This window comes from Rhopalosiphum padi, chromosome 3, assembly GCF_020882245.1.
Source record: "Rhopalosiphum padi isolate XX-2018 chromosome 3, ASM2088224v1, whole genome shotgun sequence".
In the NCBI taxonomy this organism is placed as follows: Eukaryota; Metazoa; Arthropoda; class Insecta; order Hemiptera; family Aphididae; genus Rhopalosiphum; species Rhopalosiphum padi.
Genome location: NC_083599.1, coordinates 78,509,395 through 78,528,167, shown reverse-complemented (window position 1 = coordinate 78,528,167; position 18,773 = coordinate 78,509,395). Strand labels below are relative to the sequence as shown.

Below are 18,773 nucleotides of genomic sequence, written 5' to 3'. Positions count from 1 at the left end.
GAGTTATTGAGATTCCTCTATAATTATATACCTATGTTATAAAAATTATGATCAAAAAATATAATACTTATAATATATTATATGAACCCATGGCCCATACACACATGAAAACATTCAACTATGTTCTTTGGCGTTGAATAATAATAGAAATGCGATAACCAATAATAGTGGTTTTACCCCGACGACTTGGTATTTTCCCAGTAATAATCATCTTTGCGCCGCGCCGTCTCGTCACAACATAAGACAATATTATTACAGTTTATATTTATATTATTATTTATTACTGTTTAGTGCTTATCTTCCACAGACCATAATTTATTAATTATTAAAGTGACTGCGACTAGTGCGACTCGGCGTCTCTGCCATTTTTTCATTTGCGCGTTTGTCGGTTGAACGTACCGTTGCCTAACATATTGTTCGGATTTTGTATTTTCGTTTATGCGTTTGTGGTTTGTTGGTTCGTTTGCTTGGTAAGTAATTTTATTTGATTATCTAAAATTTTTAATTTTATGATATGTATATTTAAATAAAATGTATTGTAATTTAGTAAATACTAAAATAAATTGATTAGTACACTGTTATAACTACTTAATGGCTAATTGCAACACGCACTATATCTATGGTGACCAGATAGGTATAATCATTTTAAAAAAAGTACATTTTAAAACTTAGCTCCTTCTCTGTCGTAATTGCCCAATGCGTATACTATTCTACCCGTTGTACCCATATTTCCATAGGTCATCTCCTTTTATAAAAATTGTTTTTTTTTCATCTGATTATTCTATTTATTTTATTATTATTTTCAATTATAAAAACCAATTATTTGAAATTATAATTTCAATTCATTTAGTGTGTGTCTTTATGATGAAAATACTTTGATTTATAGCAAACTTAAACTAAAGTGTAGATTATTTTTTAAAGGTAAAAATACTAAGTGTAAAACTTAAGTATACCTATACGATTTAGTATATATCTTAAATCGTGCTACCAACCAATAAGAATGCTTTAGGTCGAACCATAAAATATAAATTAATAATCAAATTATAAAAAACAGTAAAAACACATAAACATGTATTAGCCCATAATTTTTTTAAAAAAAAGAGTACAATGTGCTTAACACTTATGTTAAAGACACTAGGACACACGTCAAAAAAGAGTACTGTCCTACGAAAAGGAGTATATCTGGTCACCATAACTATATCTAATATTAATCATCAATAAATAAATATGTTAATATGTAGGTACCTACTTACTTTATTTTAATATTAAATATACATAAAATTATAGTAAAGTATATATACCTATCCTAATGTATACATTAATTTACTAAACAGCACATTATGTATAAATATTATAATATATTATAATTTATAACATTTACCTAATAATAGGTATGTTTAAATATTTCATTTGCATTGCTTATATATATTATTATTGTAAATTGGTAGCACATAAATTCTCACAGAATCACCTAAATAGTACATACTTAAATTTGTATTCAATTTTACATTAATTAGAAGTATCTAATATATTATTATGTTAATACAGTATAATCTTGGTGACTATTAAATAAAAAGGACTACAAAATACATAGTTATATATTATATAAAGTTTATATAATTTGAATAAATTATATAAATTTAATTGTATTATTTTATATTATTAACTATGTATGTAGGCTATATCATATTGAATAAGATACCTTCCTGTATCCTGTATATACAATAATTTATTTTTATATAATTCTTGGGTAGGTTAGGTGTCTATAATATAAATGAGAATAATATATATTAATCTACTTGAAAAGTATAATACAATGTATTATATAATTATAATATGAATATTAATAATATTATTTTCTATTTTATTTTTAAACTTCTCAAATTAGTATGACCAAAATGTAGTAGATTGAGATTGAAGATTGAAAAGTATATTATAATTTATAATAATTAATTTTGATATTTATCATATGGCCCATTCAATAGTAGTAATAGTAGGTACTTATTTTGATTTACTTTCATTAATTGTGTAGGTTAGGATGTCTTACAAAAAAAAGTATTGCCTAAGTGACCGGTCAAAAAGAAGAAGGGTGCAAGAGGAGGTAGAAATACCTATGGAATTAATTAATGTTAAAAAAAAATCAACATCAAATTTAGTTTTTGAACCTTGTTTTCCAAAATCAAATAATACTCTTATTACTATTAATGATGTATCAACTTCCTCAACTACAGCCATTGATTCTGTCTTAGCAAATACTGTAATCACAAATGAAAATGAATATTTTAAAGAATTGGATCACTTTTCATCGTCAGCTTTGTCTTCTAATGAAGATAACACAGATAATGAAGATGTAACTTATTTTAATGATGATGTTGATCAGTTATCATTATTTAGTTCTTTAATTGCTCAGTGGGCAGTTTCATTTAACATTTCTCAAAATGCACTTAATGCATTATTAAAATTATTAAAACATCATAAATGTTTTGAAACTTTGCCTATTGATTCACGAACTATATTAAGTACAAACAAATTCACTTCAAATTGTCGTGCTGTGGAACCTGGAAAATATCACCATTTTGGTATATTGAATGGAATTAAACAAAATATCCCTGATTGTTTTGATTATGATATGATTCAGATTGTTGTTGGAATAGATGGATTACCAATTTTTAAAAGTAGTCCTGAACAATTTTGGCCTGTTCTTGCGTATATCCGACCAAATAACAATCAAGTGTTTCCAATTGGGATTTATTGTGGGCAAGTAAAACCCATTGATAGTAATGATTTCCTGAAAGAGTTTGTAGATGAGGCAAAAATATTAAGTGAAAGTGGTATTTATATAAATAATAAAAAGTATAATTTTTCTATAGATGCTTTTTGTTGTGATGCGCCTGCAAAATCTTTTATTTTAAAAACTAAAGGACATTCAGGTTTTTTTTCTTGCTCTAGGTGTGAGCAAGAAGGACAATATTTATCAAATAGAATTTGTTTTCCATACACTTTGCCGTCTAACTGTCCACCCAAGCGAACTCATGATAATTATGTTTTGCAAACTCAAGAGGAATATCATATTGGAAATGTCTCTATTTTAGCAACTTTGCCCAATTTTAATATAACGACTGGATTCTGTCTTGATTATATGCACTTGGTATGTCTAGGAACTGTTCGAAAACTAATACTATTATGGATGAAAGGGCCTCTTGAAGTTCGTTATCCATCTTGGAAGATAAAAGAAATATCTAGTTACATTCAAATTATTAAAAACAAAATGCCTTGTGAATTTGCTAGAAAACCTAGGAATCTAGATGAAATAAATAGGTGGAAAGCAACAGAATTTCGTATGTTCTTACTATATTATGGTATAATAGTCACTAAACCATCATTAAAAGATCAACACTGGAATCATTTTTTTAATTTAAGTATTTCAATGATTATTTTATTAAGTCCTGATCATTTGAAGTACATAGATGTTGCACGTAAATTATTAGACAGTTTTGTGAAAGATTTCGAGATAATTTATGGCCGTTACCTCATTTCGCATAACATTCATGGATTAACACACTTAGGTGATGATTATGAAAAATTTGGGCCATTAGATAATTGTTCAGCTTTCCCCTTTGAAAATTACATGGGTTCCTTAAAGAGAATGCTAAGAAAACCACATAAACCTTTGGAACAAATTATCAAAAGATATAGAGAAATTTGTTTACTAAAGTCTAACATTAAACCTAAAAATTGTGCTCCTTATTTTTCTGGACTTCATACCCGCGGTCCTACATTATCAGGTTCAATAAAAGGAAAACAGTTTACCACATTGATATTAAAAAGCATGACTATTAAAACACATCTAGAAAGAGATTCATACTTCTTGACTCGAGAAAAAAAAATAGTAAAAGTTTTCAACATCATTCAGAAAGAAAATTCAGAAGAAGTGATCCTTATTTGTAAAATATTTGATCAAAAAAATGAGTTATTTATCAAACCTATAAAATCTAGCGAATTAGATATTTATGTTGTTAAAAATTTATCTAATAATCTTCATAAGTATAATATTAAAGATATTAAAAAAAAAATGATTCTTTTACCATCTAATAATAATGACTTAATTGTATTACCAATTATTCATTCATCTTAAAATTAAGGAACCTTGCAAAATTCAGATCATCATTATATTATACTGTATTAAATTATTTTTTAAGTACTTATTATTCTAATTACTATTATATATTTCAAATTGTGTCTATTTTAATATTAATCATAATTTTATTAATGCACCCATGTATATAATTATTATCTATATTTACATAATATGTGTTTATTTTGCTTTCTTTTTATCTGGTTATAATAAAAATAATAAGTAAATATATAGTATATGTCTACTTAATTTTATAGTTTTCATCTAAAATTAACTATTTTCATTTTTTATAAGTGTTCAATATTTAATTAATAATATTCTTATTTATTTTTGGGAATTGTACTTGGTTTCAGTATACCTATTTGAAATGTGGTCAGTGGTAGAATTTATTGACGACCGATCAGTTGAAGTAGTACCGGCCTACTGGCTAAATAAGAATAAATGTGCTTGGCCAAAAAAAAATTCAAAAAAATTTATTCAAAAAAGAGTAAAACCAAATGAAATTGATTTTGACTTTTTAAAGGCTCGTAAATTGGGAAAAGATAGAGGTATACACTATAACTTACTTTTTAACTTTGAATATTATTCATTAATTCATTATATTATAATATGACCTATATTTTCTCTAGTCTTGATGATTATATTATAATATATTTATTTACATAACATTATTTATTTAGAAAAATATATTTATTTTTATTTAGATAATTATACTTTAGCTAGAGAGAAAGCTAAAAAGGCAGAGTATACGTCTGACTTATCAACAAATAATGACACACCATCTAAAATGTCTGAAACTAAAAATATGAAATCTACATTAAATCCTAAAAAAAAGGATAAAATCATGCAACAAAAAGCGAATGATGCTTTATGGAGTCCATCATCTCCAAGTGATTTTTTTGGTTAGTTAATTCATGTTATTGCTAAGTTTATCAAATTTTTCAAGTTTTATTATAACACTATATATTTTTAGTCGATGATGGCAATTTTAACAAGGCAGATAAACTAGCAGATACTGTTCTTGTATTATCTGGTAAGTTGTAATTGACAAAATTAACTACATTAATATGGAATTAAATAACAAAATATAAATAAAATCTGACTAATAATCAGAAAATTTAATCAAATACTAAAAAATTAACTATTCATTTATATCTTATTTATATATTTCAAATGAAATGAAACTTAACTAACTTATATTAGAATTATAAGTATTATTATATGGTATTAATTTATGATGTATATTAAATATTTCTACATAGTATATAAGCATGTAAAAATATGAATCCAATTGTAAGGGAAGAAACTGTTAAAACACTATAATATGTTTATAATAGTATATTATGAAAAAATTATTGTTTTCAAGGCACTCCAAATTCTCCTGCTATAAAGCTTCTTCCAACAATATTATCTTCAAATAGTTCAAATATATCCAACACTGATCAAACTACTGTGAATGATGTAAAAAAAAAATTAAATTTCAATAAAACATGCCATATGATGAGTCCAATTTCTACACCGGATAAGATAATAGAAATAACTGGTAAGTAATACATTAGGATATATTTTGAATAAAATATCCCAAGTTTATAAACCAATTGCATTAAATTCATGTATTTTTAACTTAATTTATTTTTGTTAGATCTTGATGGGGTTACACGTTTTATTGATGAATCTTTCATTGGTATAGTCAACACATCATCATCACCATTTAAGATTTCTAATGTATCTAAAATAGATTTGCAGCAGTCAGTATCTACTCCAAATGAATCACAACAAATATCTGCACATAATGAAATACTTGGTAAATAATATATAAATTCAATTCAATAATAATGTTAAATTTTTGAATGTATTATGTAGTATAATTTTATTTTAATCAATTTAGAATTTCTTCATAAAATGAATCGAACTATCTGTAATATCAAATATGATATTAATTCATTAAATGAGAAGGTGGATAAAATGTACGATATATTATTAGAACCAAGTCGATTTGAAAATTCATCGTTTGAAAAAAGTACTGAAAATATATTCCAAACGGAACTGTCAAATCTTCCATTGGAATCAGAAGATGAACTAGATGAATTTGAAAGAAAACTTACAACTAATAAAGAATTCAGAATAAAACTGGTAAAAATAAAAATCTGAATATGCTGTCTATGTACAAATATAATACCTATGTATAATAACTATATAATACCTATATAAATTAAAACTAAAGAATAAATTGATGAAAATTCTGTCCAGGTTGCAGAGCTCAAACGTTTTTCACGTAGTACATTACCAAGTACTGTACGTATTATTATGAGACAACTATTTAAAGATGCACTACTTGAGAAATATAGTTACAAAGGTTTGAAGAAAAAGAAAGTATTCTATACCTTGGCTACATGTACAGTCATATTTGGTGAGAATTTTTTTATTAAAATAAATAGAATTTCAAACTATTCTTTCTCTAGTTTAAATAAACGTTTACAAAAATGAATAAACATTTATTTTATAAAAAAAAGTTATTAGCTAATAATATCATATTACAATTAATTTTGTATTTTGTCAATATTAAAAAACTAAATTACTATAGTAAATTGACTTGTGTCTTTATCAAAATGTATTAAACAAATAACTATAACATATTATAGCAATGGTGAGTGGTTGTCCTTATATGATGAGATGTTGAACAACAATATTAAAAATGTAAAATAGTATTCTAGTTAAAGTCGTATAGAGTACATTTAAATACTACTGAATATTTCAATTAAAATTAATGAATCTAGATTTATAAAATTGTAAATATGTAACTTGTCTTTATTGTGTTCACCTATTGATATATATAATTCTATAACTTTCTTGCAGTATTAATTCACTGTGCTACTATTATATGCTAGGCCAAATAATTGAAATGATTAACTGAATATTTATCAAAATTTGTTTCCACATTGATATTGCTATATAACATGTATATTAATGTTATTACATTGAGGTATTATATATTATGCTAATTATATTATAGTATAGTAACAACATTAATATATAATCTTTATATCAAATTAATAAATAATAAATAAATATATTTAATATATATTGATCAATATTTATATGGTTGTTCATTTCATTTTTTTCCATTTAAATGTCATTATTTTCAGATGCAATAAAACAAATGAAAAAATTCAAATTAAGTGATGCTGTTGACATTGAAACTCCTATAAGGACATTTATTTCTGGAGCTAAATTTAGGGAGCCGAAAAAAAATCTACTGACCCCGTCTAATGAACCATCATTTTAATTATCTAGCTATTGTAACTATTGTAACTATTTATTTATAACTATTGTAGTAAGTAACTACTATATAATGATGAAGTGCTTTTATTTTTGTTTTACACTTAATATTTAAAATTGTAATATTTGTGGTCAAGTGTACCACTAAGTATATTTTTTATTTTATTAATTATATATATAATATAAATTATATTATATAATAAACTGATCAGTGATTTACAATTTGTATTGTCTTAAGTTTTTATTATTTCCTTTCTATAATAACACAATATATTTTTATTATAAATAATCATTGGAATTAATTTAAATACAATAATTATTTATTATTTGAATAATTAATATGGTAGAGGCTATTTCAAAAGAAAAATGTTGGGTGCTGATGAAGCCCTTTAGTCACCTACCTAATCTTAGAATCGAGGATTGTGCACAATTATGAGTAACTTTACTTTCTCCCACCACTATTAACAGCTATATCTACAATAAATAATCAAATGTTTAATAATGTGTTTAACAATATTATCAACAATAAATACATAAGTATTAATTAATTTAATTATTAATGAGTGCCACAAAATTGTAAGTGCTATTTTCAGAATTGGGGTGCTATATTCCCTACTTTAATTGAGCATATATTATATGTATGTTAATATTTTACATAAATATTAAAAAATACATACATATATAATATATTGATAAAATAAAACAAAATATTACTACTATGGAAAAATTATAATATTTAATTAATGTTAAATATATATGATTAATAGTATTTCAGGGAAACAATATTTTTAATATAATACAATTGTATGCTTATATTATCATTTCCTAAATAACAATATATACTGATTTTGTTTTTAATGTTCATTTAATTTCAAACCGGTGGCCAAACAACAATATATAAACATTAATATCATATTATTTAATCAAAATATGATGAAATCCAAATAATTATATAATGTAATCATTATAAAAATAATAATACATAAACGATCAAAAAATGTTATCTTGCTATCTGGGTTATTCATTAGTCCTTTTGCTTCATTTCTAGTGATATTATTTTCAGTATTATCATTCATTATGTATGTTAATGTAGTTAAAACGGCAGACCAATTTTCATTTAAGCTCAGACATGCAGAATCTCTCGATGACCATCTCGTATTGGAAAGTGCTTTTAATGTACGTGATTTTGATACCATATTATTATTGAGGAGATCCCATCTATGTGTACTACTTGAAAAAAATACATAGATATTTTGCATTAGTCCAAAAAATGTAGCTTGCTTCATTACAACATTCAACTGCATGCGACCCTACTAGGTTAAGTGAATGAGCTGCGCATGGGATATAAAATGCCAAAGGATTTATATTTTTTATTCGAGCTTGAAGACCATTATAACAACCTGACATATTTTTAGCTGTGTCATATGACTGTCCACGACAGTCTGATGTATTTAATTTTAAATTGTCGATTGTCATAATGACTGTTTCAGCTATTTCCAAAGATTTATGACCAACTTTTGGTATAAATTCTAAAAATCATTTTGTCGGTACACCTTTATCACTGACATAGCGAAGTATAAAAGCAAGTTGGTCAGAATGTGTTATATCTGGTGTAGAGTCGACGACAATCGAATAATATTTACGACTTTTAACCTCATTTATGATAACTTCCTTAACTTTTTTGGCCATTAATACAATAATTTCATCACAAATTGTCGATGATAAGTACGATGTAGTACCACTACCAGAATTACCATATTTCGAAATATGTTGTGCTAAGAAAGGGTCAAATTCGGATAACAATTCAAGAAGCATCATGTAATTTCCATTTTTAGGCGATCCGAAAATCTCTTCTTGTCCCCGAAATGGAAGTCCGCGTGAAGCTAATGATTTAATTACAGATACTACTCTCTCTAAAATACTTCTCCAATACATTTTTTCATGGTTAATTTGAACCAATAACATAGAATCTAATGTTCCTTGTTCTTGTCCTAAATCTTTCAATTTTAGTAAACATGTTTTGTGATTTAACGATCCTTCGTGTTCTTTAAGACGCTCATGTGCATTTTTCCAATCATTATAACTAGGGAACGGATTTTATTGTAAATACATATTTTTATTGGAATGAGATATTTTTAATCTGATAAAAAATATGCACGATTCAGATCATTCTTATTAAAATAAGCCCAATTTTATTTTACATATTTTTACATATTTTGGTATAAATACATATTTTTACATATTTGGTAAATAAATACATATTTTAGTACTTATTTTAGTGATTTTCAGTTTTTGACGACTTTAAACATTATCTGTTTCGTCTAAATTAACAAGATTAGTAATTTTTGACGACCACCAAATATTATCGTTATCTAAATGGCATTTACGTACTTATTTCCGGCACGTGGCATGCCACTATATAGATTAGAACTGTTCAGTACCTCTTGTTAATGCCTGACGATATAAATATAAAATAAGGAAATGGTATCTACACTGTCGAGTATGTAGGTACTCGACAATCGTCTTTAGTATCATTCGTAGTTTCTACACATTTAAAACGTAATTTCGTGTACTAGTCGACGTCTAGTTTATAATTTTAAAATGCCAAAAGTTGTGAAATCGAAATCAAAAGCGAATTTTTATTTAAAAGAGTTTCCTAACGAGACATTTAAAAGTGATGGAGAAATCTTATTCTGTTCATGCTGTGAAAAGGCAGTATCAATAAATCAGCGTTTTTCAGTTACTCAACATATATCTACATCTAAGCACCAACAAAATAGAGATCGTAAAAAAAAATTTCAACAAAATTTCTTGAATTCAGAGCCATCTACGTCTTCCAATAATTTGTCAGCTTTTAATACGGATTTGTGTCGTATGTTGATTCGCGCGGATATTCCTATTTTCAAACTAAAAAATCGAGAATTTACTGATTTTTTAAAGAAATATACCGGACAACAAATTCCAGATGAAAGCACCATCCGAAAGAATTATGTTAATATAATTTACGAGGAAACATTACAATCAATTAGACAGTGTATTCAAGATGGACCAATATGGGTTTCAATTGATGAATCAACAGATGCAGTGGGCAGGTATGTTGGTAATGTAATCATCGGCAAACTATGTTCTGAGCCTACTAAATCATTTCTTTTAAATTGTGTGCAATTAGAAAAATGCAATAATAAAACTATTGCTAAATTATTTAATGATTCTATGAACTTATTATGGCCAAATGGTGTAAAATATGAAAACGTATTTTTATTTTTGACCGATGCTGCACCTTATATGGTTAAAGCCGGTAGTATTTTGACAGCATTTTTCCCTAAACTGGTTCATTTGACATGTTTAGTACATGGCTTTCATCGTGTCTCAGAAACAATAAGATGTAATTATTCCGAGGTTGATCAATTAATAGCGACCATTAAAAAAATATTCTTAAAAGCGCCAAGTCGTGTTTCAAAATTTAAAGAAATGTATCCAGATCTTAATTTACCTCCTGAACCTATTATAACAAGATGGGGTACGTGGCTTGAAGCCGTCCAATACTATTGCGATCATTTTGACAAAATAAAAAATGTTATTTCAAATTTCGATACTGAATCGGCCGCAGCTATTGAAAAAGCCAATTCACTGATGCAAGATATCAATTTAAAAAACAACTTGACATACATTTCTGCAAATTTTTGTTTTTTGATTCAGACAATTAAACAATTGGAAACTAAAAACATGTCTTTGATAGAAAGCATTAGCATTGTAGAAAAATCTGCAGATAAATTAGAAAAAAGTCAAGGACACATGGGAGAAATAGTCAAAAACAAATTTGCAAATATCATTGAAAAAAATTCTGGATTTCAAACTATTAAAATCATCAGAGATATTTTAATTGGTAAAAATCAACAAGGATCTCTCGACATTGAATTCACTCCTTCTGATATAGTGAACATGAATTACGCCCCTATCACATCTGTTGACGTAGAACGGTCTTTTAGTCAATACAAGAGTATTCTCCGACCAAACCGTAGAAATTTTTCATTTTCAAACCTTCAACAATATGTTGTTTCTCACTGCTTTGTTCCGGAATAATAGTTTTATATACCTACATCGTTTGTAATACTTTTATGTATAAAATATTTTTTTTTTGTAATTTTTAGTACCTACTAATACATTTTTTCGATATACATATTTTTATTTTTTTTTTACATATTTTAATAAAATTAAGTACATATTTATGTACATATTTTGATTTTTTTATTACAATAAAGTCCGTTCCCTAATTATAACCATCATTAGCTAAAGTAGAAGATTCATTTTTAAATAACCAACAAGGTGCACAAAAAACTTTTCCTAATTTATGAGAGTAAACAAGCCATGTACGTGAAATTTGTTCACCATTTGGTAATTTTGAAAAAAACATAGTTTTGTTATAAAATCTCACTTTATCTACAGAATATTGATTTTTTGATTGAATAAAATTGTCATTATTATTTTGATCTACCCCATTTACTGCACAATATTTTATAAAATTTGCAGTACGTAACCAATCCGCCGGATCGGTTGGAAAACGCTGAACTTTTTCTGTTGAATTGTCATCTTGCACCTCCATCAAATTTATACCATTAAACATTTTGTCGACATTTACGTCACTCAAATCAACCTAAACATTTTATATTTTTGATATAATAATTTTAGTAATGAAAACCGTCAATTTTATAAATTTGTAAGAATTTGAACTTCAAACAAAATATTTCTTTAAAGTCACACGCACGCAGACATATTACTACTATTTTCTACGGGTACCACGTAACAGCATTACCGACTGGCTACTTGTTACGTTAAATTAACGTAAAATATAATATTATAATATGTACAAATTTTTAGTCAGTATTTTTTTTTTAATAGTTTCGCGTATCACAAGTTTATTTAAATTATTTATTTTCTTATTCAAAAGCATTCAATATTCATATATTAATATCAGTGGCGATTCGTAGTAGTTTAGCACAGGAGTGTGATGAAAAAATTTAAGAACTATAATATATCATCCAAAAAATTAAAATGATAAAATAATAATACAAAATTAAACACGTCGCGCGTCGTTGCCGTCCGATTTGAGCGACAAAATTCACCGCAAATCATAAGCTTCTATAGCCGCAGCGCCGTCGTTATTACTTGTATATTAATATAAAATATTACACCTATAGTTTATACGGGAAACTGGTATTTTTATGTGCGATTCACAATGTCGCACAAGCTGTAGCGTTGCATAGGCCTATATAGCTTATTAAGTAGCTATTCATATACCCGTATAATAACATTGCGAGTTCGTAACGATATTCTAATAAACTATGAAAATAATTTTAATAATAATTTAAAATATATTTAATTGTTAATTTGTTAATGTATAATATACTATGTAATAAAATATGTACCCATTTATTTTGTATATTTGTACTTAAATTGTTAATTTCTGTAGGGAGTGCGACCGCACCATCGCACATATGCACGAGCTGCCACTGATTAATATATTATATTTTATATACCTACATACCTTGGACATAGGCGATAAACTTTTTAATTCTGAACTGTCGTCAATCAACTTTATTTTATCATTTTTTTCAGCTGATTCCATAGGTTTTTTTACTGGATTCTAAGAAAGTTACAAAATATAAAAAACATGAAAAAATATAAATAATAATTACTAATTATTATAAAATATAATAATTCAATAAAGATGGTTTTGTAATTACTAATTTGAATATACTTTGCATAAGAAATCATCAAGTTTTTTTGTTTTTCGTAATACATCTTCTTGTTTGGCCAACTTTTCTTGTCTTATTTTTTTAAACTGATGTCCACTCTTTTTACTAGACATGTTTGATGTTTAATCATTAAAATTGTTAATATTAATAAATTGATAATCAGGTATGTACTGATTAAAGTGGTGACTGGTGAGCACTCTATAGTACGCGAGGCGAAAAGTGAGCCGCGATCGTCGCGCGCCAAGCGGTCATTTTTTCTGGTTTCAGGGGTTCTACGTTTGTGTGCAATGGAAACAGCTGCCGCGCATTTTAAAAACGGCAGGTGGTAATTTATTGTATAATTCATTGTATTTTGGAGACCAATTTATTTTCCTTTAGCAGTAGGCGCCAGTAGCTGCTGTTGCATACCACAATATTTTGTTAACGTTTGGTTAGTCATTCGACATTCGAGATACGAGTTTACACGTGTTTTTATTCGCTTATTATCTACGTTTGTAATCATATTTCCCGCGTTCTTACGTGGTTGGTTTTTAAAGTGCGCGCTTTTAAAGTTTGAATGTTTGTAATATTTAAATTATTTCTTTAATAATTACTCGTATACAAAAATAGTTTTAAAATGGCATATCAAGACACACATTCTCAAACGAAGAAAGTTATTTTTCATGTTTATAATTATTTCAAAACATTGGCTGGTGACAAAGGTAAGCCAGAAATTAGTAATTTTTTTCGTCAAACTCGTGAAATGACTGCTGAAGCGTGTGGCGTAAGTCTTGCTTGTGTTAAACGAGTTTGTGCTGAAGGGAAAAAATTATCTGTGGGTGAAAATCAACTAGCTGCCGAACCTTCTTCATTTAAGTCTCCAAGGAAAACTTATAAACGTGCCAAACCTATGACCAACTTGGACGATTTTGGCAATGAAGTTGTCAGAAGAACAGTTCATAGTTTTTATGATAATGGTCAATATCCATCTAGTGCAAAAATATTGGGAGCGTTGCATGAAAAAATTAATTATTCGAGTTCACAATGGTCCGTGCGACATATTTTGCGTAGTTTGAATTTCAAATACAAAAAATGTAATGATGGGCGTAAATTTCTAATGGAAAGAAATGATATTGTTTGTTCTCGGGTTAAGTTTTTGAGATAAATGAACGAGTTTAGACGTAATAACGATACAAGGCCAATAGTTTACTTAGACGAAACATGGGTAAACCAAAATCATACGCGAGGACACATATGGCAAAACTCCGACAACACCGAAGGATTAAAAGTACCTATTGGTAAGGGCGGTCAGCTTATTGTGTGTCATGCTGGGTCACCTTCATTTGGTTTTGTCAAAAATTCAAAACTGGTTTTTCGTTGCAAGTCGGGATCGCAGGCTGACTATCATTCTCAAATGAACGCCACCGTTTTTCAAAAATGGTTTATAGATATGTTGGGCAATTTAGAAGAACCTTGTATAATTGTAATGGACAATGCCACATACCATTCTACCTTAACAGAAGAATATCCTAAGGCAAATACTCGAAAGGCAGATGTACAAAAATGGTTACAAGACAAATCTGTAGACTTTTCTCCAGTAGAGACATTAAGCGAACTACGGGAAAAAGTCAAATTGACGATGCCAAAAGAAAAAAAATATAAATTGGACGAAATTGCACTACAAATGGGCCATGAAGTGGTAAGACTTCCTCCTTACCACTGCCAATATAACCCAATCGAATTAATCTGGGCGCAAGTTAAGGGTAAAGTCGCGGAAAAAAATAACACCTTCAAAATGGCAGATATAGAAGTGTTAGTAAATAGTGCTTTAGATGCAGTCACAACAGAAGATTGGGCAAAATGTGGCGATCACTGCGATAAAATTCAAGAAGACGATTTGGTAAAAGAAGGATTAAGAGATGAAATTTTGGAGCCTATTATAATGACAATTAATCCCGACGACAGTTCTACTGACGAAGACGATGATGAAGACGATATGATTAATTAAAAAAAATGTATTATATGTATTACTTGTGTTATTTGTATTTTATTATGTTTTTTTTTATTATAATTTATTAAAAACATCTACATTACGTCGTTTGAAATTACTTTATAGGCGGGAAAACAGTAGGAATAGGCGGAGTAACCCTGACGAAAAACAGCCGCTTGGCGCGCGACGATCGCGGCTCACTTTTCGCCTCGCGTACTATAGTACTTACTACTTAGTAGTCTAGTCTCTATAATCGTAATCGATTGGCAGATTATTGAGCAGTATGCACTGTCGCAGTGTCGCCCGTCGTTGTAATGTTTATTATTATTTTTTACTTTATCAATTAATTCCAGTATTCTAAAAATATACTAGTTTGGTGACCGCGCGCCCGTACACACTTATTTTGGTGCCTGGTGCGGGGTGAGGCGGGTCATTCCAAATAGTCATTATCAAATAGTTCACTTGCTAAGCACTGTGCGAGCTGTCCCCCACCTAGCTAGTAGAGCGGCTATACACAAACGCACTATGTACCCGGCGACCAGAGGCAATATAGTTGACTGCTTTGGCTGGAGTTTGCGCATGCGCCATTCACAATATTGTATGTGTTACGCCACACATCCGTATACCACCGGCCATGCATTAACATAAGCAACGCCGGCAACTGCCTCTTCGAATGTCGATGTCAAACAGTCAAACCTCTAGCGGTAGTGGCGCGGCGCGCGCCGGTCGCAGGATTAAACTCAAACGGCAAGGTTATTTAGCTTATAAATTAAAACGTTACTGCAACGTGACTACGTGAGCCATTTTCCAATTTCATACAAGTTGTATACATAAAAAAAAATTAATATAAAATATAAATTTAGGTAAATATAATTATGAAATTATGAAAAACTAAAAACTAAAAATTAACTAAAAAATTGCGCCCCCAATAAATATGGCGCCCTAGGCTCGTGCCTTGGTGGCCTATGGGTAAATCCGCCCCTGCACAGCAATATGACTTAAAGTAGATTACAAATTATTATTTTAGTTACATATACAATAGATATTTTATTTATATTACAAATAATAGTTAGTGACAAGTCTAAAAAGTTACCTACTAAAATATATATTATTATGAACTAAAATTTATATCGTATACAAATTTAAATAAATTCAATTGGAGAACGTGACAAGACACCATGTAAGTATTAAAATCTAGTTTTTTCTTTGAGGAAAATACTTTTGTCAGACAAAAAAAAAGTATTGTGAATCAGTTGTACATGATAAACCATAATTAAAGGTACTTACATATAATTCCTTATAGTGATGAACTTTTAAATTTTTATAGGTAACTACTATGAAATACATTTAAAAGGAATTATAGTTTATATCCATCATTGCAAATTAAAAATATTTATACATATATTTTCGTTGCGTATCGAATATTATAAGTTAACATTTTCATCAAACATCTTCATAAACGTATGTTTGAAGTCAATTATAATTGGAATATTGTCAAAACGGTATGTATCAAAAATTATAAAAAAAAGTTTATAAAATGTTAACCCCCGAAGTGGAAATTGAGTTTTCTCAGAAAGTATTTGGTTACAAATTGTTTGATGTCGGTTACAATTAGTTACTAAATATTGAAGTTGGTCTGAAGTCGATTGGCTTTAGTTGGGGGGGGCAACTTCACGAACGTGTGCTATCTACCTATGAATTAAATATTTAAAATATTTATTATGCATTTATATATAAAGAAAAAAAATCTAATTTTCAAATAACATACTTGTATACTAAATTGCTTATCTCCTAATTCAGTTTTAATTTTTCTTCTTATTAACTCTAATATAGCTAAGATAACTTTATTAGCAGTACTCTTAGAGAGCATTGTTACTAAAGATCCTCTTCCTTTAGAATTATTAGAAATATTTTCTTTGCGCTTTTTGCTACTTTCAATTGCCACTGTCAAATAATCGTTTAAAATTGAATCTCGCTTGGCTGTAAACTTTAAGAGTTCTAATAAGTTTCCTCTATTATAATTAATATTTTCACTGTTAATATTATGTAAAGATTCAGATGAACCTGAACCTCTATAAGGGAGATTTTGTTTCCCCAATAGCTTAAAAATTTCAAAAACTTGCTCTAAAACATGAATACGTTCAAGTGCTTGTTTTTTTTTAAGTTTGTCATATTTCTATTAATAGAAGTTTCAATATTATAATTATTGGATGCTATAAAATATGCTTTAACGGCTAAACTATGAACTTGACTATTTTCATGTGCTTCAATGGTGGCATAAATATTTTTGAAATTTGTACATCCAGAACAAAAGTTACTAATTGAAGAACTGAACACCATACAAATTGTGCAATAAACAGCTTTTACATTGTTATTGCCTTTACATTGTAAGGTCAACATTTCCTTGGTATTATATTACCGGATATGCGTCAATTGTTCGCCGAAAATAGTTCACGCGACAGTTGCTCGCGCGTCTAATGTTCGCCTGAAAATTGTCCGAATACGAAAATTGTTCGTGCATACATTGTTTGGACGATTACATAACATTAAATAAAAATAAATAAATAATAATAATACATATAAAATAAAATACAATGTTAAGTATTTTTCCACGTTTATAGATGTCAATAATATGAAGGTACATAGTTTTTATATTTGCAATTGAAAATTGTATGCAACACCACGAAGATAATCAACTGTTGTACGGTTATTATAATCTGCACATATTTTTTTTAAATTTTCACTTATTTTTATACATTTTTTTTGATGGTGGTTCTTGACCCGCGACATACTGTTGAATTTTTAAAGTATTAATACTTTCTTCTTTTTGGAGTGCATGTATAAATCTCCAAATTGATGGATGTTCGGATGAATTAAGTGTAGACAAAAAACAATTGTGCCATCCTTCAACTGAATTATTAGTTCGTGGAAGATCTGCCGCTACTAAATCATAACAATTCCATACACTAATGGGGATAATCGGATCTCTTCTTTGGCCTCTACGATGCAAACGGCCAATCCAGGTGCCCTCAAAGTAGTCTATAATTGACATTAAAAGTTCTTCATTTTCAGAAAAGTATTCAGAATCTAAAAGTTTTTCATAGTCTTTTATAAATTTGTTTTGTGGCACATAAGCAAGAGCAGGTAACATACAAATATGTTAGGCAAATTCAGAATCTTGTATGTAATTTTTTTGTAACCCTGCTTCTTGTAAGTGGCGCTAAATACATTGTGATAGGTGAAAAAAACATCCATTTATTGAGGTATTTGGAAATTCAGATTTAACAGCATTCATCGCTGCTTTTTCAAAATCCATCATAATAGACTCGGGATTTAAATTTTGGTTTAATGATTTAAGAGCCTTAAACATTTGTATATATGTATCTTCTTTTTTGTCGGGTAGAAGAGCGTAAGCAGAAAGAATAACATTTGAATAATGTACAGCGTGAATGGTATATAACTGTTTAAACGGAATAGGTGAACAATTAAAAGTGTCATCGCAAAACCAATTAAGGCAATTATTCATTAACTCCCAAACTATTTTTTGTTGAAAACAATAATATTCTTTTTGTATCCAATTTGTTATCAAAAAGAAGAAAATCGTCTCCATTTGTCGTCTTTGTAAATTCTTCAG

General features: G+C 28.2%; 2 protein-coding genes and 1 pseudogene across 2 annotated transcripts; 2 read left to right on the top strand and 1 right to left on the bottom strand.

The window, feature by feature from the left end:
* Nucleotides 1-4,293: 4,293 nt before the first annotated feature.
* On the top strand, nt 4,294-7,511 carry LOC132926485 (uncharacterized). Its single transcript, XM_060990853.1, has 8 exons — nt 4,294-4,683; nt 4,840-5,037; nt 5,109-5,168; nt 5,502-5,678; nt 5,778-5,939; nt 6,024-6,268; nt 6,386-6,545; nt 7,282-7,511. Exons 1-8 carry the CDS (start codon nt 4,503-4,505, stop codon nt 7,419-7,421), a joined length of 1,323 nt encoding a protein of 440 aa, XP_060846836.1. The 5' UTR covers nt 4,294-4,502; the 3' UTR covers nt 7,422-7,511.
* A 6,803-nt stretch (nt 7,512-14,314) lies between these two features.
* Nucleotides 14,315-15,157, top strand: LOC132925890 (uncharacterized). The gene has a single exon (XM_060990246.1). The coding sequence runs from the start codon at nt 14,315-14,317 to the stop codon at nt 15,155-15,157; it is 843 nt and encodes a 280-aa protein (XP_060846229.1).
* Nucleotides 15,158-16,810: 1,653 nt separating this feature from the next.
* On the bottom strand, nt 16,811-18,509 carry LOC132925888 (uncharacterized; annotated as a pseudogene).
* Between the last annotated feature and the right edge of the window lie 264 nt (nt 18,510-18,773).